This window comes from Acanthopagrus latus, chromosome 9, assembly GCF_904848185.1.
Source record: "Acanthopagrus latus isolate v.2019 chromosome 9, fAcaLat1.1, whole genome shotgun sequence".
NCBI lineage: Eukaryota > Metazoa > Chordata > Actinopteri > Spariformes > Sparidae > Acanthopagrus > Acanthopagrus latus.
The window spans coordinates 27,443,165-27,456,687 of record NC_051047.1 but is presented as its reverse complement, the minus strand read 5'-3'; the positions used below and the strand labels follow the sequence as shown (position 1 = coordinate 27,456,687).

The window sequence follows — 13,523 nt, the reverse complement described above, 5'->3', positions numbered from 1 at the left end:
AGGTTCCCTTCTGGAGAGCTCCAACGTGATGAGTAACCCCAGTTCGTACCCTGGCCAACGCATGGGTGACCTGTCCTCATGTGAAGTGACGCTGCTGAACCAGCTGAACGAGCGCCGTGACAGCACCACAAGCACCCTCAGCTCAGCTTACACAATGAGTCGGCGGTCCTCCGGTATTTCACCCTGCTATTCCAGCCGACGCTCCAGTGAGGCATCCCAGTTTGGCACTAACCGGCACAACAACATCAGTTCTGCTGACTCCTATGACCCGATTTCCACTGATCTGTCTCGCCGGTCCAGTGAAGCCAGCCATTGTGGCGGTGGTGGCGGCGTCAGTGGAGGAGGTCTCCCAAGTCTCCTAAGTCTGACACCAGCGCAGCATTATCGGCTCAAGGCAAAGTACGCCGCTGCCATTGGTGGAGCTCCACCGACTCCTCTCCCCAATATGGATCGAATGAGCCTGAGGACCCGCATGGCACTCTACAGTGATTCCCAGGAAGGCTCATCGCACCCATTCCACCAGCCGCCTTCTGGGGCTGTGCCTCGGCGATGCAGTGATATTGGATATGGCACGCAGAGCATGATGCCCCATGAGGTACCCAACAGCCTCCCTCGCCGTGCCAGTGACCCAGTGCGACGCCCAACACTGGACCCACTTTCCTTTCCAAGGGTTCAGCGCTATAACAGTATGAACAGCATGAACCCCATGAATGGTCCATCAGCTGAACGGCACCAGGCGCTGGCTATGCAGGGATACACCCGCTCTGATGGCAGCTTGCAGCGCTATCCATTCGCCCCCAGACCGCCAAGCATTTCTGAGAATGTAGCAATGGAGAACATGGCAGTAGATGGGATGATGATTGGGGGGGAGCAGACCGGCGAGGATGATTTGGTGCTTCCAGATGATATGGTACAGTACCTCAGGTCCCAAAATTCTGGTCCTGCAGGCCACAACTCGGGTCAGGTGGACTACCATTCCAGCAATCAGACTCAGGGCTACCAGACAGGCATGGCCCCACCAGCATCATTTTATGCTCAGAGGAGGATGGCGATGGTGGATGCCACAATGACTCAGTCAGGTCAGGACATGCAATCATGCCAGCTGGGTCTTGGTGGCTCCCAGCAGCCCTTCTCAGCACCGTCGGAAAACATGAACAAGAACAACATGCCAGTGCAGTGGAACGAGGTGAGCTCTGGGACTGTGGACACCACAACCAAGCTCTCCAAACAGCAGCATCCTCTTAGGGGGAACCTAGCTATTGTTCAGCAGAGACACAATTTTGGTTCCTTCCAGGGACACGGTCAGGGCCTGGGCAGTAACCAGCAGGTCGTGCCTATGAGTCAGAATATGTCTATGCAGGGGTATGTGAACCACAACAGCCAGAGGCTGATGAACATCTCTCACCAGCAGCATCAGCAACAGAGGCAATGCAACAATGTGAACTTTAGTGAGCAAATGAGTCCTCAGCAAGGGTTTGGCCAAGAGGCCATCCCCAATTCTCTATCTGGGAGCACAAGTGTTAGACCTACCCGGAACAGTATGGCAGATCCAGAACTGCAAAGTTACAGAGCAAGGACACATGCTGATGGGTATTCTCATGTGAACCAGGTGGATCTGCAGCAGAATTACGGTGTTGTTTCCCAGCAGCAACAGCACAGTATCCACAACGGAGGCAGGGGAATGTTACAGCCCAGGCCTCCCGCAGAACCTAAGTCTAATGCAAGACAACACACAGGGTCCAGCATGATGCAACCGAGCCGAATACCCAAGTCGTCCGATTTGAGCCCTAGTCGAGCGACTGACACCTCAGAGGCGAGCCCAAAGAGGCCCAGTGGGTCAGCAGCCCACAATGGTAGCTCTGAAAATCCAAACTCTGCTGTGTTCTACACGGCTCAGGTTCATATGTTTGAGCCATCTTCTGCCAACTTCGAGGCCCCCATGTCCCCCTGTGCCAACCAGGCTCCTGCCAGCAACACCACTGCTGCTGCCAACATGGCCTCACCAGGAGTCAACCTGGTCTCCAGCAGCACGGCGGATTCTTCCACTGGGGGATCTGGTGGCACGGAGCATGCCCAGATCGACTTTGACACCATGCTCGATGATGGGGACCACTCCAGCCTCATGTCAGGCACCCTGAGTCCTGGCCTTCTGCAGAGCCTCTCCCAGAGTTCCTCACGTCTCACAACCCCCCGCAACTCTGTCACCCTAGCGTCTGTACCGGCAGGGATTGGCAACATGGCCATCGGTGACATGAACTCTATGCTCACAGCATTGGCTGAGGAGAGCAAGTTCCTCAACATGATCAGCTGAGAGCAATCAAACACTTCTCATCCATCCAGTCTTAACCGTGTCTACATCAGGAATATATGTACTAAACAAGAAAGCACTGATTGAACAATGCAAAACTGGCATTTTCAAAAAATGTTCTCCATTGTCCATAGGAATATGCTTATCTTGTAATATTTGCTTCAGATTATAATATGCTACATTAAAATTTTAAATAGTAAGTATAACTAGGATCAAGGACATTTTTTCTATCATTATTTGTTAAAAAGCCATACATTCTACCTGCAAGTATATGATAGCCCAGGGTATATAAATCCATCTACAACCAATTGCCATTCAGTATTTGCTGGTGTAATAGCCCTTTACAAAGTGGTGCACTGAGAGCAGTTCACGCAGACCCTTGCTACGGACATCAAGGTTACCAGGAAATGGAACAGACGTGTAGATAACAGATACTATTTTCTCATTAAGACCTTTATGTGTATAGATTATACTGTATGGTACTTGCTTTAAGTTATGCTATAGACTTTTGATGGTTAAACTAGGGCTGTCAGTATTACTGTAACAAAAGAACACCAACAAATTCAAAAACATGAATGTTGAATTGAACTACAGTGAATGTAGTGACCTCCACTACCTGTTCACTTAGGGTTAGAAATTAATAAATCCTCATTACTGGAAAAAAAAAATGCACATTTGAATGCAAGCAGTCCAAAAAAATTCCTAATTTTTACCTTTATTTTCAATGTTAATTTTGACAACAGTGTCTCAAAACTCTGGAATAAGCAGTGTAGTTCTGAGCTGCTCCAACAAAAGTGACAAACTTCAACTTTGGAAATAAACCAAATGAGAAGAACACTAGCCTTTACTTATGAAACAAATTGGTATTTATTTTAATGTTTTACTGATGTTTCTGGTCTGCAACGATGATACACAGCTCTTGATGGATTTTGCGAGCTTGTTCAGACAGTATCAGTATATTACACAGCTCTTCATCACATGGAACTGTTGCTATTCTAGCTATTGGTTTAACCAGTGTCTAATAAGTAAAATCTGATCAAGTTAAGTTTGTCGTCCATATAAGGATCTTTATCGGTAACTAGAGGCCGCTGTATAACGTTGTCAATTCAACTACCAAAGTAGTTGTGCATTGTAAAGTTTATTTAACTTAAGATTTTATTGGCAATCAGACACAGACACCACAGAAATCAATGATGGGTATGATGCTATGTATGCACTCATTTTAACTGTCTGGCACAAGACGGGTTGCTGCAACGCACTTCTTGGTTTTGTTCTTATTCTGCAAAACTGGTTTTGTGCCGTCTTCAATGTCAGTGATTTTAAAATGGAGGTTATTTTAAAATGAGAAAACTTTGCTTTTATGAATTTTTTTCATGAAATTCAATTTGTAATTGAAATTAAAAATATGTGTCACAAATTGTAATTTACAAAATTAAGAACTTGACAGCTCTAGTTTAAACACATGGTTGTACAACGTTATGATCCAGAGATATTTAATGCTTTTTTTGATCGTGGTCTGAACTCCTGAGGATGGTACTGTACAATCAGATTTCCTTCTTTGCCCTCTGGATCTGAGGCATTCGCTCTCCATGGTCCCATCTCACAAGGGTAAATGATTGAAAAGGACAAGGATACGCCTCTGTGTTAGTCTATCAGGGCACATGAACCCCTGTGTCTGATGAGGAGCGTTCTCTAAAAGAATATACAAGTACCTCTGTGTGTTCTCAGCAGAGATCAGATCCTAATTAACACATTCATACCACCAACCCCCTTCGCTGCACTCCACATTTCCCCTGGGCTCTGGATGAACTGCAGAGAGTCCAGGAAGGGACACAGACTGAAAATGAAATCCTGTTTCGGACAGGATTGGCGAACCAGCCCTGCAAATTCCTCAGTTTTATTACGTTTGCTGAATTTCTAAGTAGCCTTTAAAATGTTTGTGTGTATGCTACCATTCACTTTTACTATGCTCAGTGTGTGTGGGTTTGTGTGAGTGTGTGTGTATATAGCTTTTGTACATTTCAAATAAACTATCTCCTTTTTTTTCTGTTTTAAATCCCTGCATTGTGTCGTCTTTGATATACCATGTCTGTGATCCCCAGAGGACATATGAAAGTAGGGCTAGCGTGCTACATATGCAATCATAGTTCTCTTAAAGGGGCAATTTGTAGGATATGGCCAGTTTTAGATAGAACAATCAAAAAGTGTGAGGAGACAAGAGTGTTGACACTGTATCGTCTATTTACCATCTTGCAGGGATAGCTGCTGAAGAAGACATGCTAACCAGCTAGCCCTGGCCCGTCCTGTCATGTCTCCCAGCTTGGAGATGTGTGTGGGAGGCTAGTTCACTACTTGTGTAATAAGTAAACAAAATACACTCACAGAATCTCAAGAAAGAAATATTCAAGATCAAGTTAAATCTTGCCGTATAAACCTTTGTCTTGGCTCAGATTTCAGTCGTCATGTTACAGTAAAAACAAAGAAACTTTAACGCAAGTTGCTTTAACATAGATACATATGTCAAATTAAACCAGTTTTGCACTCTGCTTCCTCTCGTCTTGGATCCAGGTCTCTTTAGATTTCCCCATGATAGCTGCAGCGCTTGTGCTTCAATAATAGAGGAGCAACGTTTGTTTAGCTTTGAAGCCCCCTGTCTTTCCTCTGCATACATTTGAGCATCTTTCTTGATGCTCTGCTGATGAAAAGATAATGTGTTGGATTCAGTAGCTGTAGCTTTTTATTCATGATTCTTAGCTCTGCATACTAGAGCAGAAGACGAAGGGGCGAGCAGTCTGAATACCCAGGTGAAAAAAGATACTCCATACGCGCAAAACGCACACAGAGCAGTTTCTAAACTTAGATGGCATGTTGTCCAAAATTAACAGTGGCAGGCCGGCCCTGAAGAAATGGGTCTGAGAGCAACATAAAACAGGAAAGAAGAGAAAGAAAAAGAGGAGGAGGGAGGTGGTGAGAGCTGCTGTGGAGTTGAACTAGTAAAAAAAAAAAAAAAAAAAGAAGGTGGGAAGCAAAGAGCGAGATTAAAGAAAAAGCAAAAGGAGAGGGGTTATAAGAAAAGATGCAGAGTGCAAAAAGAAGGAGACCAAATCATTTTTTAATTTGACAGGAAATTCAGCAAGGGACTAGTTAGAAGTGGAGCCCACTGATTGCTTTTGCCACAGGAATTCCTTATTCTCTTAGAGAGAGGATGGGAGAAAAATAGCCCCAGGGTAAGGAGTCTCACCAGAGAGGAGAACAAGAGGTTAGTGAGGCAGAAACGGATGATTAGACAAAGCACACAGATGAGGAGAGATGGTGTGTTCTGAAGCACACGGCTTCATACAGTAAACAGGCTGCAGACGTACTGTACAGTGCAGCCAACGTAAAAAGACATAAACCGGTTTCCTTTACAATAATTAACACAAAGTTAGGACCGGCTGTAAAAGATACCTGCTGTCCCCAAAGACTGCTTCGTATGATAAGGAGAAAAACAACACAAATGATGGTTGATACTGCGGAAGGTTTATAACCAAAGTGAGAACTGTGAAGTGTTGGAGTCCACTGAGGTCGTCCCTTGTCGCCACTCATGTTGGAGATCTCAAGGTGCAGCTGTTGTGAGCAGCGTCCAGCTCGGATAAATGACTCGGTTCTGATGTCTTCTTTGCTTTGTGACCTTCAGCAGGCATTGGGGCATTTTGAAGCTGCAGGACGAGGATCAGCACCTCCAGGTTTGAGGCCAGGGCTCTCTGCCTTAAAATGGTTGATTACCAACTAAAGTTGGGGGTGAGCACCAGTCCCAAGTGATGGATTTTAAGTATCTCGTGGTCTTGTTCACGAGTCACAGTAAGACGGTCAGGCATTGCCCCGGACCACGGTGGTCCAAGTCCGTCTGCGCTCCCATCCTCACCTGTGGTCATGAGCTGCAGGTACTCTGCGGCTGTGGCTAGTTTCTGTCTTACTTCCCATCAACAGGCCACTAAAGTGAAGTGAGTTGTTGCAGCTATAATGAAGATTTTTAAAACAAAAATCACTTGAAGGAAGAATGTCAGGAGCAAAACCCCACTTTGATTTGTATTTATTGGTAGACTGTCTTCTGATTAAGTCAAATTGTTCAGCAAAATGAAATATATAAACGTGTTGCCTGTTTAAAAAGATGCACAGTCATGCTGCTGTTTCGTTGTTATCCGAGATCTGAGAGATTTAATGAGGAGGGGAAAGGACAGACTATCTGAAGAATCCCCTTCCTTTCAATTCAGCTGTTCCCAAGTTTGCCAACATCTCATTGTTGGGCTTTAAAGTGCTGTCGCCTGTTAAGAGAAAGGCATTCGGAGGCAGTCAGCTGTTGGTCCGTGACATTCGCACCCTGCACCATGGCTGCTACCAGACAAAACAACATGCGTCAGAGGAGCAGAAGGTCAAATGGATGAAAGATTGCCAACCTCAGCTGACTCACAGAAGGAACAAATGCAAAGCATGAAGAAAATTAGATTATCATATACAGTTAAGTGCTCATAGCTTTAAGATTTGTGCTGAGTAACAAGTATTTTTTTTATGAAACAAAGCTTTACATTTACGGGATCATGACCTGTCACCACAAAACTGTAGACGTGTGACGGATCCAAGCCCACAAAAAAAGCGGCAGTCTTTGAAACCAACTTTCATAACGGTTAAAACATACAATTACATCATAGCGCGATACACTACAGTGTGAAAGAAGCATATGTAAATCGGTTGATACCCCCACAAAATGACTGAGGCGTTTCGTGCCTTGCTCAAGTACCTCTGCAGTATCCTGATTTAAATGAGCAGCACCTCTGGCCGTGCAGAGTGAAACCGAGCTGTGCTGATTTGCTTTTCCATGAGACAGTTTTATTCTCCCCCATAAAATCGATATTGAGCTGAGAGAATGACGTTTTTAAAAAAGTCAGTGTTGAGCTCTTGGTATTTTTGTAGCTTCCAACTGATTCTCTTTAGTTTCTCTCGTCCTGTTTGTTCATTCAAACATCGGCTGTTTTGGGAGTCACTGCTGGTGAAAACACAACCACATCGTAAGCGATGATATGGGGATTGGGACAAACGCATCGGTTTAACACACACCCTCATGCAGATAGTCCAGTTGTGGTGAAGATGCAAATCCCTGTCGCGCCGAGTCAAACCGAGTCGATCCAGGTGGGCAGATGTGATGGAGGCGTGTCTGAACCTGCAGTTCCTCTCAGAATGAGCAGGATTACTATTGCAACAACACATCATCAGTTGGGTAAAACTAACCTGTCTCACGACGGTCTAATCCCAGCTCACGTTCCCTATTATTGGGTGAACAATCCAACGCATGATGAATTCTGCTTCACAATGATAGGAAGAGCCGACGTCGAAGGATAAAACAAGCAACGTCGCCATGAACGCCTGGCTGCCACAAGCCAGTTATCCCTGTGGTAACTTTACTGACACCTCCTGCTTAAAACCCAAAAAGTCAGAAAGTTTGTTAGGCCCTGCTTTCAAGGTCTGTATTCATACTGAAAATTGAAGCTTGTCGATGATGTTGCTGCTTTGAATAAATCTAAACTGCTTTTGGTAACAAATTGGTCTTAAATTCAGTTTGAAATGCTTCCTGATGGATGTGAGGGGATTTTGAAGAGGTATCGGAGTGTGTCACATTTTGCTCTCTGGCCTTTCAGGTCAGGTCATCATAATAAAGCGATTCAGAGGCTGAGGCCGTTGTGCTTTTCTCCCCAGGCTTGGTTCGGTCTCCCATCAAAGGCTTCCTGCATTGAGCTCCGAGATCAGAGAGACGTGACCCGTGTCTGAGTCAGGGTTACCTACTGCTCCAATAGAGCTTTGGTACCATCCTGCTGCCGCTGGCCCAAGGGCAGAACGTGCCCCGCTAAACTGTGGAAGTGCAAGAATTATGATCAGCTCGCACAGTGCCTAAGGGACGTCTGTGATGAAGGCCAGCATTGTGGCCTTCCTCGGGGGTGTAAGAGTCCAGGGTCAGTCCCTAACCCGGATCGTGACCTCTCTTAGGTTATCCTCTTCAACCAGCCAGACCGGAGGTCAGATGCTCCGAGAGCTTCGTCATGAGTAGGCCGCTGAGAAATGCCATCGTTTGATTGAAGTCAGGCGGATATTCTGATTAAAGGCTTATGTGAGCGAGAGTGAGCGTTGGGAGTCGATGACCTCGTCTTTATGGTTTTTCTTCCCCACTTTTCTTTTTCCTGTTGTAACTGGCACAAAGAATGTCGACTCATTCATCTCTCTCACCCACTCACTGTGACATGAACGGTGTCACGAGTCGTCCTCATCATTGAAGCATGATTGTGCATCGATGGCCGGATTGCTGGAGATGCCAACAGGTTCCTTAAAAAACAATTATGATGCCACAAAAATGTATGAAAACCTTTGAAAATATTGATCAAATGCTTCAATATTGATGTGGGCTGTCAAAATATCAGATTTTCACTGCACAATTAAAAATAATGTGTGATGATATAATCACAATAACAATAGAAATTAGGCCAGGCCTGTCTGCTTATTTGTTTCTTTTGGAAAATAAAATACCCTTAAATAAGTGAAGGTAGTTTGTCTGTTGAGTCTGTTGCAATAATTAAGAAAAAAAAAAACATTTATACACAAAGAAAAATTACACTCAATTACTTTGAAAAAAAAGATGCACAAGTTATCGTGAACTTTGTCAATATCGCAACACCCCTAATATTGTTATTGTGGTATTGTGTTGGTACTTTCACAAAATATTATACACAATGAGAATTTTGATCAATAAATCATCACCAATGTGGATTTAATGACAACGTGGGTAAAGACAAGTGGTTCATTCTTGACATTAGGTCACTTGCACGTGTTGCGCACTGTTTTAAAGACTATCATTGATGTGTTGAAGGTTTTTTAACACGTTTTGTCTTGGTGTCTTGCCGTTGGAATGAAAAGTCTTTAAATGTTCCCTGTATGCATTAAAAGGTTAAAGATACATCTGCTATTGCAGCGAAGAAAAATGTTCTGGGTCGAGACCACAGGGAGTATGGGCAGGTCCGTTTCTGCTAATGTTCCTTTGGTTTGGCTTTCCCTTGCATTTTCTTCGACCCGAGCACGTCCTCGACCCTCTCTTCTCGTCTCAGCGTAGCATTTCTGCTTTTTCTTGAGCAAACACAGCAACAGACCAGAGGAGGTTTCCCCACCCTAAACCTGAACCCTTGACCTTGTTTAGGGTTTGGGAGACCTGATGTTGCTACGTAAAAAGCAGTTGTGGATGGAGGAGTGTTTTCATATCGACAACACTGTAATTATGGAGTGGAAATGCCAACTAGAACAAAGGTTTAAATAGCTGAGCACAGCTGAGACACAGTGGAATTAACCTGCACAACCTTGCAAAACAGATATTTTAGCGTGTTTCATGTCTTTAACCACACAAGACTGGAATCCTTTAAAACGGCTCGGCACTGAGATAATCTTCATACCCTCATAAATCAATGGGGAAAAAAGAGGATTTTGGTGCCATAAGGCATTTCAAAGAAACTAACCACAGCACATAAGGTTTTGGGGTCAGTTACCTTTAACTGCTGCGAGAGTCCCAGCTGGTGACTCCAGTTTAACATCTCACAAGTATCAGATATTCACCCGTCTTTTCCCCCTCAGGGCTGGAGGCAGGAAAAGGGGGTCTGATGCAGCAAAAGAAATCTGCCCAGACAAAACACAGATTGTTTCCTTCCATACAATGCACAATGGTCCACTTGCCAAATAAAGTTCCTTTTTTTTTTTTTTTTTTGCGCACACAGCAGGTCTGTGTAGGACGGTAAACCACTGTGACGCTGTTAGGAGGGAACAAGTGTTGCATATATCCTGGACATAAAGCCGGACAGCACGTGGGACGTTGATGTCTATATTTAAGGAACAGCTGCTTCCCTCCTTCTGTGTCATCTTTTTGTGTTGTTTTAAACCTCTGGAATTTAGTGAAACTGCATCTCAAAACAAACACTGAAAGTTGCTCATGAAAGATTTTTTTTTTTTAATCATTTCCTGGAAGATAAAAATGTATACACCTTAAATATCCCATGAGACCACCAGTCAAGTCAGTGAGCTTTATTTACTTTATGTGCAGTTTGGTTAAAATAAGAGGGATCGTTTCTGGCTCTAATTATTAATATTTATGCCCATACATCATGTAAACCTTATCTTGTTGATTATCCTGTTTCTAATACTGCATATATGGTTACACAACTAATGCAAAGCAGCTCTGTTTTCAGTCCAACATCTGACTGTCCTTTGGCACCTTTGCACCACAAAGTATCCACTCATTAAACCAAGAAAACTTATTGCATGTCCTGATCCTCCATAAATGAGTGCCACACATGTATTTGTCCTTCGCTGCATCGTTATGAAATGACTGAAGGATAAAAACACTCGACTTTGCTTTTAGTGTAACTCAGGTACAGCGCTCAGCTCCTCGCTGATATCCCGGCTTTTAGCACCCCTAAGTGTCAAAATGTCCCATTTTAGGTGACAATGGATTATCACACGTTGAATCTCCGGCTACATGGGTGGGGGTGACTAAGAGCATCATTTTGACTGACAACAGAAACGCTCCTGCTAAATGCTTGAATATCCAACATGCAGCTGCACAGCTATTCTCAGCCAGACCATCGCCCTTGACAGACTTGAATGTGGATCAGAGAACACTGATCTAAGTGTGGACCACCGATGCAAAAGCAAAGGATGTTTGTCCAGTCACGGTAAATCCATCATGGTCCTGCGTTAATTGTTACGCGTCTGAGAAACCTGCAGATGTGTTCTGTGACACTTATGTTCCTGAAGGCTTCTCCTGACTAAACGTAGTCAGAGCTTTCTGTTTTTACTGTTGTTCAAAATGAGTCGGACTTTACTTCAGCAGACTAACAAAACATCAGTTTCCTTTCTGAAGCTGAATTGCGTCATGGTTTCAGGTTTTTAGTTCAGTTATTGCCCGTTTTATTTTGTAAGAGTCTCCTCTAAGGTTTGTTACGTTTCCCGAGAAAACAAATCTTGAAGGACAAGGGGGTCGCAGGTAACAAAGTACTGCACAAATCACAAAAAGGCTTCGAAGAAAACTGGTCCTTTGGTGTCCTAAAAGGTGGCAGTGGAAATAAAACCCACATCCACCCACTGATTCTATCAAAATAATAGACAAACATTAGACCCAAAAACCAAAAGTAGTAGGACGCACTGATCAGGGCGGAAACAAAATGTATAAAGACCGGCCGAAAGAAAAAAAATCTCATCCCAGATTTTCACACAAACAGAATAGGCAGAGAGCCGACTGATGGTGTCGACTCCCTGAAATCACACAACCAACTGAACTGATGATCTAAAACCCTCTTATATAACCTCCCTCAGCTGAGGGAGAACATCACAGGTGTACCCAATAGCTTCTGATTACCTGTGACCTAGATCTTGAGAAATCCCTGTTCACATCAGGATCTTGGTGCAAATCCAAGACAATTACCATTTGGTATTCATAAATATGAATTGAATATTGAAATACTTTAGAAAATATTGGGTTTTAGTATCAGTATAACTGTCTCCCTATATCTCGGACATATCCCTGAATAGCTAGGTAAAAATGATGTTTACTGCTTAAAGAGTGTGCTGGCCTCAGAGAAACTGGCCTCTGCTGGCCTCTTTGTCAATATTGTTAAAGACTTGCATCTTTTAGAGCAGATGACTGTGTGTACATTCAGCCAATCAGACACAATTTTCACTCTAAAATAGGAAATTCACTGTTTTTACAATGTGGATAATGTGACAAATGTTCACAAATAAAGAGTCTTCTCATGTGTGTCTTAGTGGTTGTTGGACTTCCTGAGTTTGTCACCTGTTGCTCATCAGTTCATTAGTCTTCTGTGTCTTTTCCCTCCTTTCAGTTGCCAGATTGATTTAGAGCCTGCTTTCTAAATCCTATATCCTATTTATCCTTCTTTTTACAGTTTACAGATAACTTTTCATTTTGGTTTAAACACTCATTTGACGAGATCAGAATAGATATCAACATTTTGATAGTGTTTTTATTAAGCCTTACGAGTGGACGACAGGGAGATCTCGGTCTGACCTTTTTTCCTCTGAAGTCCAATGTTTGAACAAAGTCTCAGAGGAGGGGAGGCTTTTTGGTCCTGAGCCAGTTATTCCAGGGAAAAATCCACAAGAGTTTAATGAGAAGTGCATACGGATGTCAAGAGTGTTACACACACACAACACACAATGTAGTATCTTTTTAAAGGACTAATCATATACAGTACACCAATTCATTTTATTGTTCAACAAAACGTAAAACACACCTCTCCAGCAATCAAAAGTCATAAGTGCATTTTTCCCTCTTTCAGATTAGTCTTGTTTTTAAATCCAAGCGGCCACCAGAGCATGAAAGCCACTGACTGACGGTCTTGATGGAGACGTCATGTGAGCTGGCAGCAGTACAGGGCCTCTGATTGTAAAAGCTGTTCCCTGTTCAGAGTGAAAAACCTGCTTTGTGCTAAATCAAAAAGCCCTTGCTGGTTTTCCTATTCTCCTCCGGCTGCGTATCTCTGTGACAGCGGTTCCTGGAGCCAGACCCTCGCCACCACCACACTTCCCAACCTCAAAGCCCCCCGCCCGCCTCCGCCTCTCAGTTCTGTCCATTAGCAATCCAGAGGGGGAGGATTGGCTGAAAACAAACAACAACAAACAAAAGACCAAAGTGGGGCGAGGAGTGCGGACGGGGGGTGTAGAGGGAGAACTTCTGTGTGAAATAATTGCGAGGAACAATTTCAAACAGATGTCTGTTTGGACTTGGCCCTGGGCTCGTGTCCCCGTTAAATATAGTGATTTGATTGGAAAACAAGCAGTGTGAGATGGGCTGGCAGCCAACCGGACCATTCGGGGGCTCTCTAATGACCCCCCAGGGTCGAGGGGTCGTCGGAGTAAAAGCAGATCAGAGAGGATGTGGGGCCGGCGGCCAGGACAGGGCCCATAAATCTAGCCCATTCTCAGAGGAAGCTATCTTTTTTCGCTTGCCATCAGAATTAAAATACAATCACAATCGTCACATTGTGCTCCCGCCAGCATGCAAAGGTTATAATTCAAATCTAGCAGACAGAGCTGGGAGGTTGGGTTGGGTGGCAGTGGACTTTTGGAAGGTCAACAGGGTTGTGTATTTTAGGCTCAATGAGAACTGCTGCTCAGGGGGTTGTGGGAAAAT

The 13,523-nt window shown here is 44.1% G+C and overlaps 1 protein-coding gene across 4 annotated transcripts in view; it reads left to right on the top strand.

Annotated features, from left to right (window-relative positions):
- Positions 1–4,358, top strand: part of gli2a (GLI family zinc finger 2a) — an 81,609-nt gene extending 77,251 nt beyond the window's left edge. For all 4 annotated transcript variants that reach the window (XM_037110650.1, XM_037110648.1, XM_037110652.1 and 1 more), the window contains one exon: positions 3–4,358. In XM_037110650.1, the coding sequence (XP_036966545.1) occupies positions 3–2,311 (2,309 nt within the window). In that variant the 3' untranslated portion in view covers positions 2,312–4,358. The remainder of the gene's footprint in view (positions 1–2) is intronic.
- The last annotated feature ends 9,165 nt before the right edge of the window (positions 4,359–13,523 follow it).